General features: G+C 43.9%; 1 protein-coding gene across 1 annotated transcript in view; it reads right to left on the bottom strand.

Moving 5' to 3' along the window:
- Window positions 1-14,155, bottom strand: part of Hydin (HYDIN axonemal central pair apparatus protein) — a 291,897-nt gene that overhangs the window by 65,241 nt on the left and 212,501 nt on the right. The window contains exons 45-51 of the mRNA XM_041650001.1: window positions 11,480-12,106; window positions 10,569-10,790; window positions 5,454-5,662; window positions 5,077-5,259; window positions 4,034-4,153; window positions 3,514-3,673; window positions 3,241-3,413 (exon numbers count right to left, since the gene is read on the bottom strand). Of these exons, the coding sequence (XP_041505935.1) occupies window positions 3,241-3,413; window positions 3,514-3,673; window positions 4,034-4,153; window positions 5,077-5,259; window positions 5,454-5,662; window positions 10,569-10,790; window positions 11,480-12,106 (1,694 nt within the window). The remainder of the gene's footprint in view (window positions 1-3,240; window positions 3,414-3,513; window positions 3,674-4,033; window positions 4,154-5,076; window positions 5,260-5,453; window positions 5,663-10,568; window positions 10,791-11,479; window positions 12,107-14,155) is intronic.

The following is a 14,155-nucleotide window of genomic DNA, read 5'->3' as shown; positions in this document are numbered from 1 at the left end:
AGCAGATTAGATTTGAAAGCAGTATCCATCTTTTGCTACTTTCAAGAAACACAACTCAAAATCAAAAATAGATACCAACTTAGGGTTAAAGAATGGGAAAATGTATTCCAAGAAAATGGAACTAAGAAACAAGTAGGCATAACTAGACTGATATCTGACAAAATACACTTCAAACCAAAGACAGGAATATAACTTCATACTCATTGAAGGTAAAATCCACCAAGGGGATATTACAATTCTGAACATATATGCACCAAACATAGGCACACCCAACTTCACAAAAATCATATTGCTAGATCTAATGCCACAGATTAGTTTGGTGACATAATTGAAAAGATTAACAAGACTGACAAATATTTATTCAAAGTAACCTTGAAGCTTTCCCTCTGACCCCTTACTAGTTTCCTGATTTTAATGGGTTCTCCAATTAAACACATACCTAAATAGTTAAAGCAAGCATTCACATATGAGAGGAAGGAGCATGGGGAGGGATAACTTGATGTGGGATGTCTCTCTGCATGCTGTGAATACGTTTTATTAACATTGATTAATAAATAAGCTGCTTTGGCAGAATATAATTTAGTTGCAAGAACTAATTAAGAATAAGCCTGAGCTATTAGGCCAAACAGTTTGTAATTAATATTAAGCCTCTGAGTGATTATTTTAAAAGGGCCCCAGGACTGGGAGGGACAGAAAAAGCATCTGTTTACAAATGGTGTACCAAATTTCCATAGGGTCTGAGGAACTTAAAAAATAAATGAAGGTTCCAGAATACATAAGCAGAGCCAAAACCAGCTTCCTAGTTGTGTCTCTCATGTGGGCCATGGTGAGACACAGATGTGTCTCCAAGCTGTGCACTGTGCTGTGTGGCAGATTGAGGCTTTGTTCATACAGACAAAAAAGGCAGGCAGTAAAAGAGGTCCAGATAAAAAACTCTAAATAGGTTCCAGTGTGTTTTACAATGTACATAGGCTTAAAAAAAGAAGACAAATGGGCACAGACAGTTATAGAAGTAAATATATAGCTTAAAAAAGTAAAACAAAATCTTTAAAGAGACAATAAAAATAAAAGAAAAAAAGCCATGTAAAGATGGGAAATATATTTCCAACCATTTGCATGCAAAATTCAAGATGTCATTGTTTTTTACCGCTGAGTAGTACTCTAATGTGTATATATTCCATACTTTCTTCATCCATTCTTCCATTGAAGGACATCTAGGTTGTTTCCAGGTTCTGGCTATTACAAATAATGCTGCTATGAACATAGTTGAACAAATGCTTTTGTAATATGATAGGGCATCTCTTGGGTATATTCCCAAGAGTGGTATTGCTGGGTCCTGGGGTAGGCTGATCTCGAATTTCCTGAGAAACCGCCACACTGATTTCCAAAGTGGTTGCACAAATTTGCATTCCCACCAGCAATGGATGAGGGTATCCCTTCCTCCACAACCTCTCCAGCAAAGGCTATCATTGGTGTTTTTGATTTTAGCCATTCTGACAGGTGTAAGATGATATCTCAAAGTTGTTTTGACCTTCAAATATAACTACTATGTTGCCTGTAAGATTCTTTGGGGTATTTATAGCTGTGAAGAACAAAGGGGATTGAAATTCAGCATGAGAGAATAAAGAGAAATCATCAAAAAAAAAAAAGATGGGAAATATACAGGGAGTCTGGATCCTGTACATTATTGTGTTGATTTTGAATGTTTTGATTTAATCAAATCAATTCTCCAATACACTGTATCATTTCTTTTAGTGTGTTTTAGTCTTGCTACTATGAGGAATGAGTTAAGGATCCTGGATCTGTCTTGTGATCCACTTTTCTACCAATTCTGGGAGATGATTCTGAGGAACGAATAAGGGCAGGTGACTTGGTCTAATCTTGTAAACCTGACGTCAGTCAGATCTGGTGATAAACAGACTAATGATATTCCTAAGAAAACGGCCCTTGTGTTTGGAATGTTATGAGCATTTATATAAATAAACACAGACTCTGAATATATGGCAATGGATTCCCTGGAGGTAGGTGAGCACTTGCCATATGAAATTATATATGCTTCCAAACCATTTTTTTTTCCTGCTGACTGAAGTTATCAAAAACACTTTCTTAGAGTTTGAGGTGGATTTGTTTTTGTTTTTGTTTTTATCCAAGAGAGGGTTTCTCTGTGTAGCCCTGACTGTCCTCGAACTCTCTCTGAGCTCAGAGATCTGTCTGCATCTGCCTTCTGAGAACTGGGGTTAAAGGCCTGTGTCACTACTTCCCACCTGGGCCTGAGTTATTAATTTGGGCCAGAAAGTGTAAGACTGCTGTGGTCAGGAAGTGAGGAATCACGAAAGACGCCCCAGTCATCTTTCTTTCTCTGTGGTTTGTTGCTTTCATCTTTGAAATAATTGGCTGTTCTAGTTTGCTTTATCTTTCTGTGATGAACACTGTGACCAAAAGCAACCTAGAAAGGGCAGGATTTGTTTCATCTTGTACCTCTCCTAGGTTATCATCTATCTTTGAGGTTAGTCAGGGCAGGCACCTGGAGGAAAGAACTGAAGCCGAGACCACAGAGGAATGTGGTTTACTGGTTTGCTCCTCATGCATTGCTCAATTTTTTTTTTCAGAATCCAAGACCATCTGCCCAGGTGGCACTGCCCACAGTGGGTTGGGACCTCCCCCATCAATCATCAATCAAGAAAGTGCCCCACAGACTTGTCTATAGGTTGGTGAAATGTGGGCATTTTCTCAACTGAGGTTCCCTCTTTCCAAATGGCCCTAGCTTGTACCAGGTTGACAAAGACTATCCAGTATACTAGTCCAGATAGATGCTGCTCATCTGGGGAATGGTGACCCAGCCTTGAGCAGTGGGGCATTACTATTACTTTGGTGGCAGCTGCCATTTCTGCCTGGAACATACTTCTGAAGGAATTGTGAAGGAAAACGACATCAGACAGAAATTCAGAGCCACAAAAAAGAAGCACATGAAAAATTCAAATATATGGAAAAAGAGCGAATGTTTGATTTTTCTTTTCTTGCTTTAATTAAAAGATCAAGTATGGGCTGGGGCATGTGTGAAGGAGCTCAGGGCCAGAGTCATTTGTCTGGCACATACAAGGCTGAGCTGGAGTTCAATTCCTAGTGACATACACACAAACAAACCCAAAAAGTCCAGAGTAACTCAAGATGAGTTGGTTACCCTAGAGCTAAATGTTCTTGAGGTTTCCTTCCTCTCCCCGAGTCACCCAGAACTCTTACCTGTGAAGCAAAAGCCGTTCAAAATGTAATTGCCTGGGCTCCACCTCAATTTCTGGGCGAATTCCTTGGCAGTTTAACTTAAAGATGGCTGGCTCTGGGTTCTCCTTGATGCAGCAGACAATGCTGTCTTCGAAGATACCAATTGCCGTAGGGTAGGCCCACACATTTAATATCTGTGGAAAGAATTGAAACAAAGTCCATTTACACTGAGGATGTCAGGTCTTGATTTTCCCAAGAAAGCCTCAGCCTATGGACTTCCCCCTTGGATGGTACCTGCTTTTCATTGGGTTTCAGAGTCATGTTGACGGGCTCTAGAAAGTAGGTGCTCGCTTTCACATCATTCTGAAAGCAGAAGTATGCCTCCACCACCATCGGAGAATTGTTCAGGATTGTCAGGGACTCCATGTTGCCGGGGAACAAGGATGACTTATACCTGGAAGTGAATGGCAATGGATGAGGCTGTGGTGACTGAGTAAGGATTTATGTGTAGGAGGAGTCTATGACTGTGCGGAGGCAGTGGCAGGTGGCGAAGGTCATGACATCTAGAGTTATTCACTTGCCTCGGAGAATACTGTACTGTGACGTGATTCCCCTAAGCCTCGGTCTTCTTATCTTTAAGAATGGGGTGACAGTGTTGCTTAGGGACACAAGAATCCAATTCTCTTGATTAGGAGTTCAGGATGAAATGGGGGGAGTGTCAATAAAAGCCATGCTTACATAAGAACTGTAATCACAGTGTTTGTGAACCCAACCCAGAAGTCTGAAATTGACTTTGAAATAACCTAACACTTACTTGTCTCTTGACTTTCCACAAAGCAGTGGCCCAAAGTAAAATTTCTCCATACTCGTTATATACTTCTTAAAGATGACTTCATTTAACTTCATGTCTTTCTTCCTCTGAGGGAACACAACCCTGAACACAGAGGAGGAAGAGGCAAAATGACCACATACAAACGGAAGTTCAGTGCTGCCACCTGATGTGTGCTACCAAGGGTCCAGGGGTTTGAAGACAGTTAACCCGAGCATCTCTGGGGAAGCTTAACTCCTGCTTTCTAAGAGGGGATGATATGGGTGGAGCTTGAGACAAAGCCTCCTAGAGCCGGGCTGGATAGTCTACTCCTAACGACCAGATATGGAAATTCCACAATAATCATAAAGGAAACCTATTCAATAGTTCATCCAGTGGATATCAATCAGCTTCTGAGTTCCTTGGTAAAACAGGGGTCCTTGGTGAGCATTATGGAAAGGGACAAGCTACAGAAGGTCCCTCCTTCGGCTGGGAGTCACCTTGCTAGTTTGCTCACCCAGGTGCCTGTATTTGAGACCTAAACTGCACAGTGATGTTGAGCAGGTCAGAGAAAAGCCATCCACTGAGCTTCACGCTTATGTTCATTTCACAGGAGGACAAATCTTAGAGTAAAAGTCAAAGTGGTTTTAATCAGCTTAATAGCTAATATGCAGACTCACTTGCCAGAAGACATTTTTTCTCTCTTAATATAGTGTTTATTTTGTCTCAGTGGGGGGTACCCTGTAGTATGACGTCATCTCTGGTGCTCTTGTTTCAAGGTCTGATGCACTGAAGCCTGGTACAAGAGGGTCTGGGATGCGTTCCCAGTTCAACGGTATTGTTGTTTTTATTATTATTGTTATATTTAGTGTGCATATGTGTGTGTGTGTGTGTGTATGCACGCATGCTGGGCAGCAAGCATATTTTACATTGAGCATTCTCGCTGGTCCCCATGTATTATTAATATGTACCTTGTTCAAGGTGCTTTGGGATGAGGGGACTCAAAAACATAGTTTTTGACCTTTTCTTTGAAAATTAAATCCACTTACTTTGGATCTTTGCAAATGTCCGGGTAGGTACAGACTCCACGGCAGTAGAGCTGGTACTGGCGGCGGGTCCCAAGGAGCTCGAAATTAAACGTTTGGTCATAGTTGCCAAGATCAACAGAGGAGAAATGCACTCTCAAGGTCACCTCCCCATTGGGGGGCACAATCCACCGGAAGTGATTCAGCCTGAAACAACCACACAGGCTTTTAAAGTAACCATGCTTCTGGCTGAGGGAGGACAGGGGAAGCGGCTGGGACAGGGACTGTGCCACTGGGGTTAGGTATGGCAGGCTGGGAGGCCTTAGGCAGGGCAGCCCCGCCCCTCTCTGGTGCTGTCAGGGCTGTGCACCCTCCCTCTCCCTGGTTGCTGCAAGGCCTACCTGATGAACTTTTCCTGGGAGTGCTCCCCATCGAAGCTGTTCTGGTCTACGTCAGACATTGGGGCGATAGTCCCCGGTGGTCCCCCGGAGAGGCCTTTTCTGCTGTAGTTCATCCGACGTTTTTCCTTCTGAATTTCACGAGCTTGTTCTGATTTTTCTTTCGTTTTCTGCTTGATCCCCTTAGACGGAGAGGTCGGTTCCTCTTGGGCCTTAATTCAAAAGGAGCACAAAGGCTTAAATACCCCTGGCACACAGCGAAGACAGAGGTGCCTACAGCATGTCTGCAGTCTGGGTGGTGAGCAGCAGGTGCTGCTGGCCTCAAGGAAAGAGTAGTGCCAGCTTCGTGGGTTAGTGACAAGGCCAGTGTTTCTCTGGGTACTCTGTCCCCTGAGGAGGAAGTAGAAACCCTAGAGCAATCTTGAAGCTGACATGGAGCATATGGGATAAATTTCAGCTCCTGGCAGGGTCCCATCATAGCCAGCTGGGCATTCAACTTCCTTGGCATCGCCTGGGCCAGTTTCTCCGGCCACTTGCCACATGATGGTTAATATTTTATTGGCATATTCTACTCCCCACCATTTCCTTTCTTCTTCTCTTTGTTCTTAGGGCTTAAAAAGGATTTAAAAGAATCTCTTACTATTTTGGGATGGAGTACAAATCAACACTTGTATCTAATTGGTCACGTTTAATAAGCATTTCTCATGCTTCTTGATTCTATTTTTTTCTTTTATTTTTAATTTATTTGTCATCTTAACCTTTATGTGTAGCTATGATGAAAAGCCCGGCAAAGGCAACTTAAGGGAGGGCTATTTGGTCTCCCACTTTGAGTCTATCAAGGCGGGGGAGTCACGGAGGCAGGAGTGCCAGGGAGCTGGCCACGCTGCCCTCTCAGCCAGGAAGCAGGGAGACAATGCTCATGGCCAGCTGCCTTTCTCTTTTTCCTTCAGCTCAGGATTTACCAGAACGGCATCACCCACATTTAGGGTCGGTCTTTCCATCCCAATTAACCTAATCTAGAAAATTCCCCCACATATGCCCTGAGACTTGTCTCACCAATGGTTCTAGAGCCCATCAACCTGATGCTCTGCTTCTAAGTACTTCAGCTCATGACTCCTCAGAACAAGGACTATACTGCCACAATGGAGTTAGCCAGAGCCAAGGGTGTGAACGATACTCCTGTAACGCACAGTGCACACAATACACATGCATTCTTCCCTGCCTGTCTGAGGCATGCATTTTTTATAGCTATGTGTTCCTGTGGTGGGCTGAAGGAGAATGGCCCCATAGCCCTATATATTTGAGAGCTTGGTCCCCAGCTGGGGGAACAGTTTTGGGAAGGATTAGGAGGTGTGACCTTGTTGGAGGAGGTGTGACCTTGTTGGAGGAGGTGTGACCTTGTTGGAGGAGGTGTGTCACTGGGAGGGCTTTGAAGTTCAAAGGCCCAGGCCAGGCCCAATCTTTCTCTCCCTGTCTTTAACTGACAGATAAGCTGTAAGTACTTAGCTACTGCTCCAGAGCCAGGCCTGCCTGCCTGTGGCTATGCACTCAGCCATGACAGTCCTGCACTCACCCTCTGAAAAGGCAAGAAAGCCCCCCATTAAATGCTTCCTTTTACAAGCTGCCTTGGTCATGGTGTCTCTTCACAGGAACAGAAAAGCAATTAAGACAGTTCCCAAGTTGTCATATATTATAAATATTACATTGCATTTTTTTTACTACATTTCTGTAGTAAATTTTAATCAAGTTCCTCTGATGTGTGTCCAAGTATGATGCTCGAATTCTATCAAAATTTTATATTTTCAGCTATTATTTTTCTGGCCTAAGAATAAAGTTTTCCTTGTCAATTGCAAAACAGCTAGAGCTCCTCCTCAAATGACAGGTAGAAGATTGCTTAGCTGTTTCTCTGACAGGGTCGGTTTTCTGAAGGAGGGGTCGGCGCAGTAGCCACTTCCGACGGTGCTCCCTCTCCCTCTCTACCTTGTCTTTGCAGAGTCACCCCTGGGCACTCTGCTCCGCTGAGGCACACCCACCAATGCCACTCCCTCATTTTCTACCTGGTACTGTACATGCACTAGAGCCTCATCGTGAGGCGGACAGGGCCTACAGGTGGTTTCGTTTCCTGCTGGGCAGTGTGTGGCTTGTTGGAGCTAGCATTTACAAAGGGGCTAAATGTTGGGTCACCATTCTGCCCTTGGGGTAAAAGGCCATGGATATAATTTTAATATGCATATAATCTACATATTATTGCTCAAATCTATTTCTTTCTGCCATATCTTTCATGAATTGTATGCATAATTTCTTCTAGTTTTACATGATTTCATTTTATTAACTTAAAAAAATTAGTTCAACTAAAGTTTATTTTCACATATTGTTAGCCAAGGAGATTGAGAAGTGACTTCATGCATAATATCCAATCTTCCCATGGTAATTTCTTTAATAATCTAACTTTTCCCTGGTGGTGTGTGTTTCCTTAACCCATATCTTTGTATTCTTGTACTGTGAATTACTTTAGTTTTAGAACAAATCTATGTACCCTTTGAAAAGAGCCAGTTTTTCAAGATTAACATCCACAGTACTGTGTTTCATTATGGCTTTTCGAATGACATCTGTTTCTGCTGATTCTTCTCCCTCCTCTTCTTTCTCATCCCCGACAGCCCCTGTACACTTAGTCCCCTCCCCATAACCTCTTTTTCTGCTTCACGTGTCATGTCACCCTTCCTCAATACCTTTTTTGCCCCTCTAGTGGTATTGTATTCTTTCTGACTTCCTAGTCTATATCCATACTACATTCACTGACACACACACATTACCTTCACACCCACTGATACATACACATTCTACCCACACTCACACCCACTGATACATACACATTCTACCCACACACTCACACCCACTGATACATACACATTATACCCACACTCACACCCACTGATACATACATATTATACACACACTCACACCCACTGACACACATACATTATACACAAACACTCACACCCACTGATAAATACACATTATACACACACTCACACCCACTGATACATACACATTATACCCACACTCACACCCACTGATACATACACATTATACACACACACTCACACCCACTGACACACATACATTATATACACATTCACACCTGCTGATACTTACATTATACCCACACTCACACCACTAACACACACGCATTATGCACACATTCACACCCAGTGATACACACACATCAACATTATAAGCTAGTTTCAGTTGAAGAAAGAAACTGAAGAAGACACTAGAATACAGGAAGACTTCTCGGGATCACAGCCTGGCAGAACTAATATTGTGAAAATGGTCACAGTTCCAAGAGCCATCCACAGACTTAATGCAGTTACTCTCAAAATTCTGATGACAACAGCCTCATGACAGAAAAATCCTCCCAAGTTTCACATGGAGGCACAAAGATCCTGGATCTCCAAAGCAATCCTGAGGAAAAGAGCAATGCTGTGGTATCGCCCCACCCGAGCTCACGCTACACAAGAGAGCACGGCAACAAAGCACCCGGACTGGCAGAAGGGAATAGACGACCAAGAAACAAGTCACCTCATTTTGTTAACTATATAATGCGTGCTAAAACATCTATTGAGAAGAGGCAGTATCTTCACAGGACGGTGCTAGAAAAATTGCGTACCCATGTGTAAAGGATGAGACTACCTACACCCATCTTTTTCATCAAAAAGCAATTCAAAATGTATCAAAAACCTTAGTGTAAGATTTAAAACTTTGAAACATAGAGAGGAAAAGACAGGCAGAAAACTTTGAGATACAGGCATAGGCAGGGGCTGAGAGGGGCTCCAACGGCTCAGGAAGTCATCTCAAGAATGAACAAACGGGATCACCTGAAGCCAGAAGCTTCTGGATAGCTCAGGAGGCCATTGGTAGAGCGAAGACAAACTCACAGAACACGAGAGAATCTCTGCCAGCTATCTATCTGCCAGTGGAGTAATATCTAGAACAGATGAAAAACCCTGAAACTAAATACCTCCCTCAAACGTCAATCAATAAACAGGCACTTGAAATGAAAGTTACTTCTCAAAAGACAAAGTACAAATGATGGACACTTGAAAAAAGAAAAACAAAAACAAACAAAACCCCCCAGACCCTCAGCATGAGGGAAATGCAAATCAAAACTACACTGAGGCTCCTTACACACTGCTGGCAGAAATGTAAACTAAGGAAACCAGTATAACGGCTCCTCAGCAAACAAAGAAAAGACTAGAGAACACGTGATCCAGCTATTCCACTCCTGGGAATACACTCAAAGGAACCCATGTTAACATACTGCAGATACACTTGCTCATCCGTGTTGATTGTGGCACTGTTCACAAGAGCCAAGTTAGGTAGTCAGCCTAGGTGTTCAGTAACAGATGAATGGAAAAAGAAGTAACACACACACACACACACACACACACACACACACACAGGAGTTTTATTCAGCTATAAAAAAGAGTGAAATTATGTCATTTTCAGGAAAATAAATGGAATTGGAGATTATTATGTGAAAAAGCCAGAACCAGAAGAACAAATACCTTGTGCTTTCTCGCATGTGTAGAACCTAGATTTTATATATATGTGTACACACACACACACACACACAACATGAAAATAGAAGGAGCACTATTTGGGAAGAGGAAGGGAGCTGGTGGGAGAGGGCAGGAGGATCATGGGGAGTATGGTCAGTGCACACAATCCAACTGTCCAGAAATTCATGTCCCCATCACTTGGTACGAAAAAAAAAAACACACTAATAATTAAAAAACTAATTTTTCCCATTTTTTCTTGCATATGAGTTCCAGAGTAAGGTGATGTATTTCCTAAAGTCTCCTGGGGACTGGAAAAGAGGAGCAGCAGTCATTCTCAGCCTCCTCCTGGGTAGACGACACACACACACACACACACACACACACACACACACACGCACACACACGACACACGGTGATGGGAGTTCATGGAGGCTCCTCAGGCAGGAGGCCCAGAGAAACAAGTCTCATACCAGATTCAGACCGCTGCCATGTGGGGTGGCCTTCCTCCCCATCCTGTGAACCCTGCCAAGTGCAAGACCAGTCGCAGATTCCTTACCTTGGCTACCATGGTATTGAGGAAGAGATCAGAGTCTCCTTCTAATTCTTTTTTCTCGTCCAGCAGGGTCAGGTCATCGTTTGGTGGAATCACAAACACAAAGTGCTTCAGGATCTCAGTGGCAACCGAAGACTGCCGCTTCACTGGGTAAGAGATGATGGAGAACAAGGCAGGAGCTGGAATGGGTGGTCCGGAGGACCCCAGGCCTAGGAGGTCCAGGATCTAAAGGAAAAGGTTTGCGTTAATTACCTGTGAAGACTGTGTGCCAATGCCATACCCTGTCAGAATGAACAAGGGTGGTGGCCCATGCAACCTTCCCTGCCCTCAGTCCTCTGAGAGACTCCAAGGGAAGGATGAGCCTCCGAATTGGCTGCGCCGGGCTTTTCAGACCTCCCTAGACGCTCTTGCTGTGGGATGCTTATGCTCTGTATTTCTCATGGCCTTTGTCACACTTTATTGTGACAGTTTGTCTCTCTTTTATAGAACTATAAACTCCATTAGGGCAGGAACTAGGTTGATACAGTAGACGGCCTAACCCTCCATAGGGCTGTTTAATTTAAACAGATCAGCTCTTAGCATTCAGGTGTCTGTAGCATAGATCTGGTTCATTCATTCTCATACTTGATGTTCATTTTGCTTTAAATGTTTTCTTTCCAAAGATAAACAGAAGTCTCTTGATTGACCCCCAAACACCTCTCTAGTTCCTTGGGTACTAGAGTTGTCAGTATTAAAGATCAACAGTACAGATGGCTTTTAATGAGGTCAGATAGATGGAGTAGAAGGGTCCCTTTAGGCATTATTGTTGTATATACAAGGAGGCATCAGAGATTCATCAAAGGGGATACTGACTTTCAACACAAAGAAACAGTCCCTATGCCTCATTTTGTTTTATCCCACAGAAGTCTTTGTACCTGATCTCCTTTGGGAAGCTTCTCACTCTCCAGGGCATGCTTCCAACTTATGCCTTCAAAGTCCGGAGTGTGGATGTTGATAAAGGGCACCCCCAGATCCTTCTTCCCCTCGTGCTCCTCTTCCCCTTCCCCCTCGTCGCTCCGCTCCTCCATTGCCCGCAGCTTCTCCAGGCGCTCTCTCTCAGCCTTCTCCCTCTCCAGGCGCTCCTTCTCTGCCCTCTCCTTCTCCAAGCGCTCCCTCTCCCTATCCTTGCGGCCCCTGCGCCCGCCGCCGCCGCCGCCACCTGAAGGAGCCTGGCGCTGATCGTCAGGTTCATGGGGCACCTCTTCCATGCCTGCATGAGGCATCTGGACCCCTTGCTTGCGGTCCCAGTATGTGAGGATGTTTTGAACATCCTTCAGACAGAAGTCGTAGACTTTAAACCTTTGGGCCAGTGTTTTGTCAGCATCTTTTGGGAAGTCTCCTTCACTGTCCTCTTGATCCTGGGCAATAGGAAATCCAAATGCATTGTCGGTTGTGGGTTTCTTTCTCTTAGAGGGGTCTTCATTTGTTGGCTGGTCTCTGACAGAAATTTTCCTTTCTATTGTTTCCATCTTTATTTCTAACTTGGCAGTAGTGGTGGGAACCTAGAAGGCAAAACATATGAATTATGCATCAAACAGCTTATTAAAGACACGCAAAACTGCATGCTGGACAGCGAGGGACATCTTGCTTCACCAGGTGACCTACGATTCAGGTACTTCCCTAGGTCTGGGAAGTTTGGGAAGCACTTTGTGTGTATGGTGGGAGCTGCGTCGGAACTTCTGCCTCGTAGTTTTACATTGCAGATGTGGGCTCTGCCTCATGAATTTTGAGATAGGTGCCCAGGCATTTTAGCTCTAGGACCACTGGTCTGAAGGACCAACAGGAAAAGGCCAGCAAAGACAGTTTTCTGACATGCTTTCAGATGCTCTGGGAGAGGACAGAGAGGGTGACGGTTCAAGTCCCGCAGTATTACAGATTTGTGACCCTGCCAACAACCTAGTCCTCTCTGTGTGTAATGGGTATAGCAATAAGAACGTCAAAGGACTGTTACTGACTGCGTGTACAGGTTCACATGAGGAATTTATGACAGTGTCTCCCATGGAGTAAGGGTTCTCTTAATGTGAAGTTATTAAAACTACACAGCTTTTGTATTATATTTCTGGGGACAAATGGGAGTTTAGAATCTGGTCACACTTAAGACTTTACAAATATTTATTTATGCTGAGTGGTGGTGGTGCAAGCCTTTAATCCCAGCACTTGGGAGGCGGGGGCAGGTGAGTCTCTGTGTGTTCTAGGTCAGCCTGGTCTACAAAGTGATTTCCGGGACAGCCAGGGAGACACAGAGAAACATTGTCTTGAAAAAAACAAAAACAAATTATTTATTCAATGAACTTGGTAAACAGAAACCAAGCCTCACCCCCTCTTCTTACTGTGCTTTCGAATTTATTTTGTAGGCTCTGATTTTTTTTCTCTTTGCCTAGATGAAATCCTGAGGTGGATCTATCACTTTGGGGGACCATTCTCAGGTGACAGCAAATCCAGTCCGATCTCATGATCACTGCCTTCAGTGTCCCCCTTCCTAGCTAAATTGAGGGTTGCTTCACGCATGGAGTCTTGAGTGACCAAGGGCTGGCTTTTCCTCTCATCTCACTCTGCTTCTTTGATTTATTCATCTTGAACTTGGCCCAGCAAGGTGGCCACGTGAAAGCACTTGTCAGAGCTCCCTTATAACTAAGAATTCCAGCATCCCACTTGAGCACATGTGAGAAGAGGCCTCAGTTGTCAGAACCACTGTGAAGACATGGGGGTTGGTGTGGGATGTGGTACCAGGCTGGGAGGGGGGGCTTTCAGTTGTGTTTTAAAACGGGGTGGTTCTCAAGCATGCCAGTCCTTCCCGTCCTCTGGCATCCCCTGATACTGATATTTCTTTCCACTTTCAGAGGATGGATCTGGTATCAGCTGGTTTTCCCCTGAGCTAGCATTTTCAGACCGGATGACTACATTAGACCAAGAAGGGTCTCAAAAAGCTCAAGAAGTCTTCCCAAGGAATATGACCAAATGTGTTTTGTGCTAAGCTCAGGCGATACACACACAACTTGTCCCTAAATAGATGGCTGGTCTATGGTCCTTCCTGCTCGGTGTGAAATCATCAAATCACATTTGAAGCTACTTGCCCTCTATTCTGTGCCAGGGACATAGGAGGGGCAGGACGCATGTCACAGCCACTTACATATGTACACACACACACACACACACACACACACACACACACACACACACACTTTCATTTAAAAGCCCCAACAGATTCCAGCTAAAGACTATGATGAAGTCATTGGACAGACTTCTAGGCTGACTGGGCTCCGAACAGTCTTTTTTCTAATGGTGTGTGAAATGCTATCTTTAAGAAGTAAGTTTGGGGAATGGCAAAATGGCTCAGTGTGCCAAGACATCTGCTGCTAAGCCTGTTGACCTGAGTTTGACCCCTGTGCCCCACAAAATGGAAGAAGAGAACAAATTTCTATACATTGTCCTCTGACCTTCCATTTGTGTGCTATAGCACACACACACACGTACACAAATAAATATAAATGTAATTAAACATAAAAATTGGGATGTTAAATTGGCATAGATTATTTTGAATTTTTTTTCCA

Source organism: Microtus oregoni, unplaced genomic scaffold (assembly GCF_018167655.1).
Source record: "Microtus oregoni isolate MIOR12 unplaced genomic scaffold, Mior012 000004F_ref0000308, whole genome shotgun sequence".
Classification (NCBI taxonomy): Eukaryota; Metazoa; Chordata; class Mammalia; order Rodentia; family Cricetidae; genus Microtus; species Microtus oregoni.
This window is presented reverse-complemented; position numbering and strand designations above follow the sequence as displayed.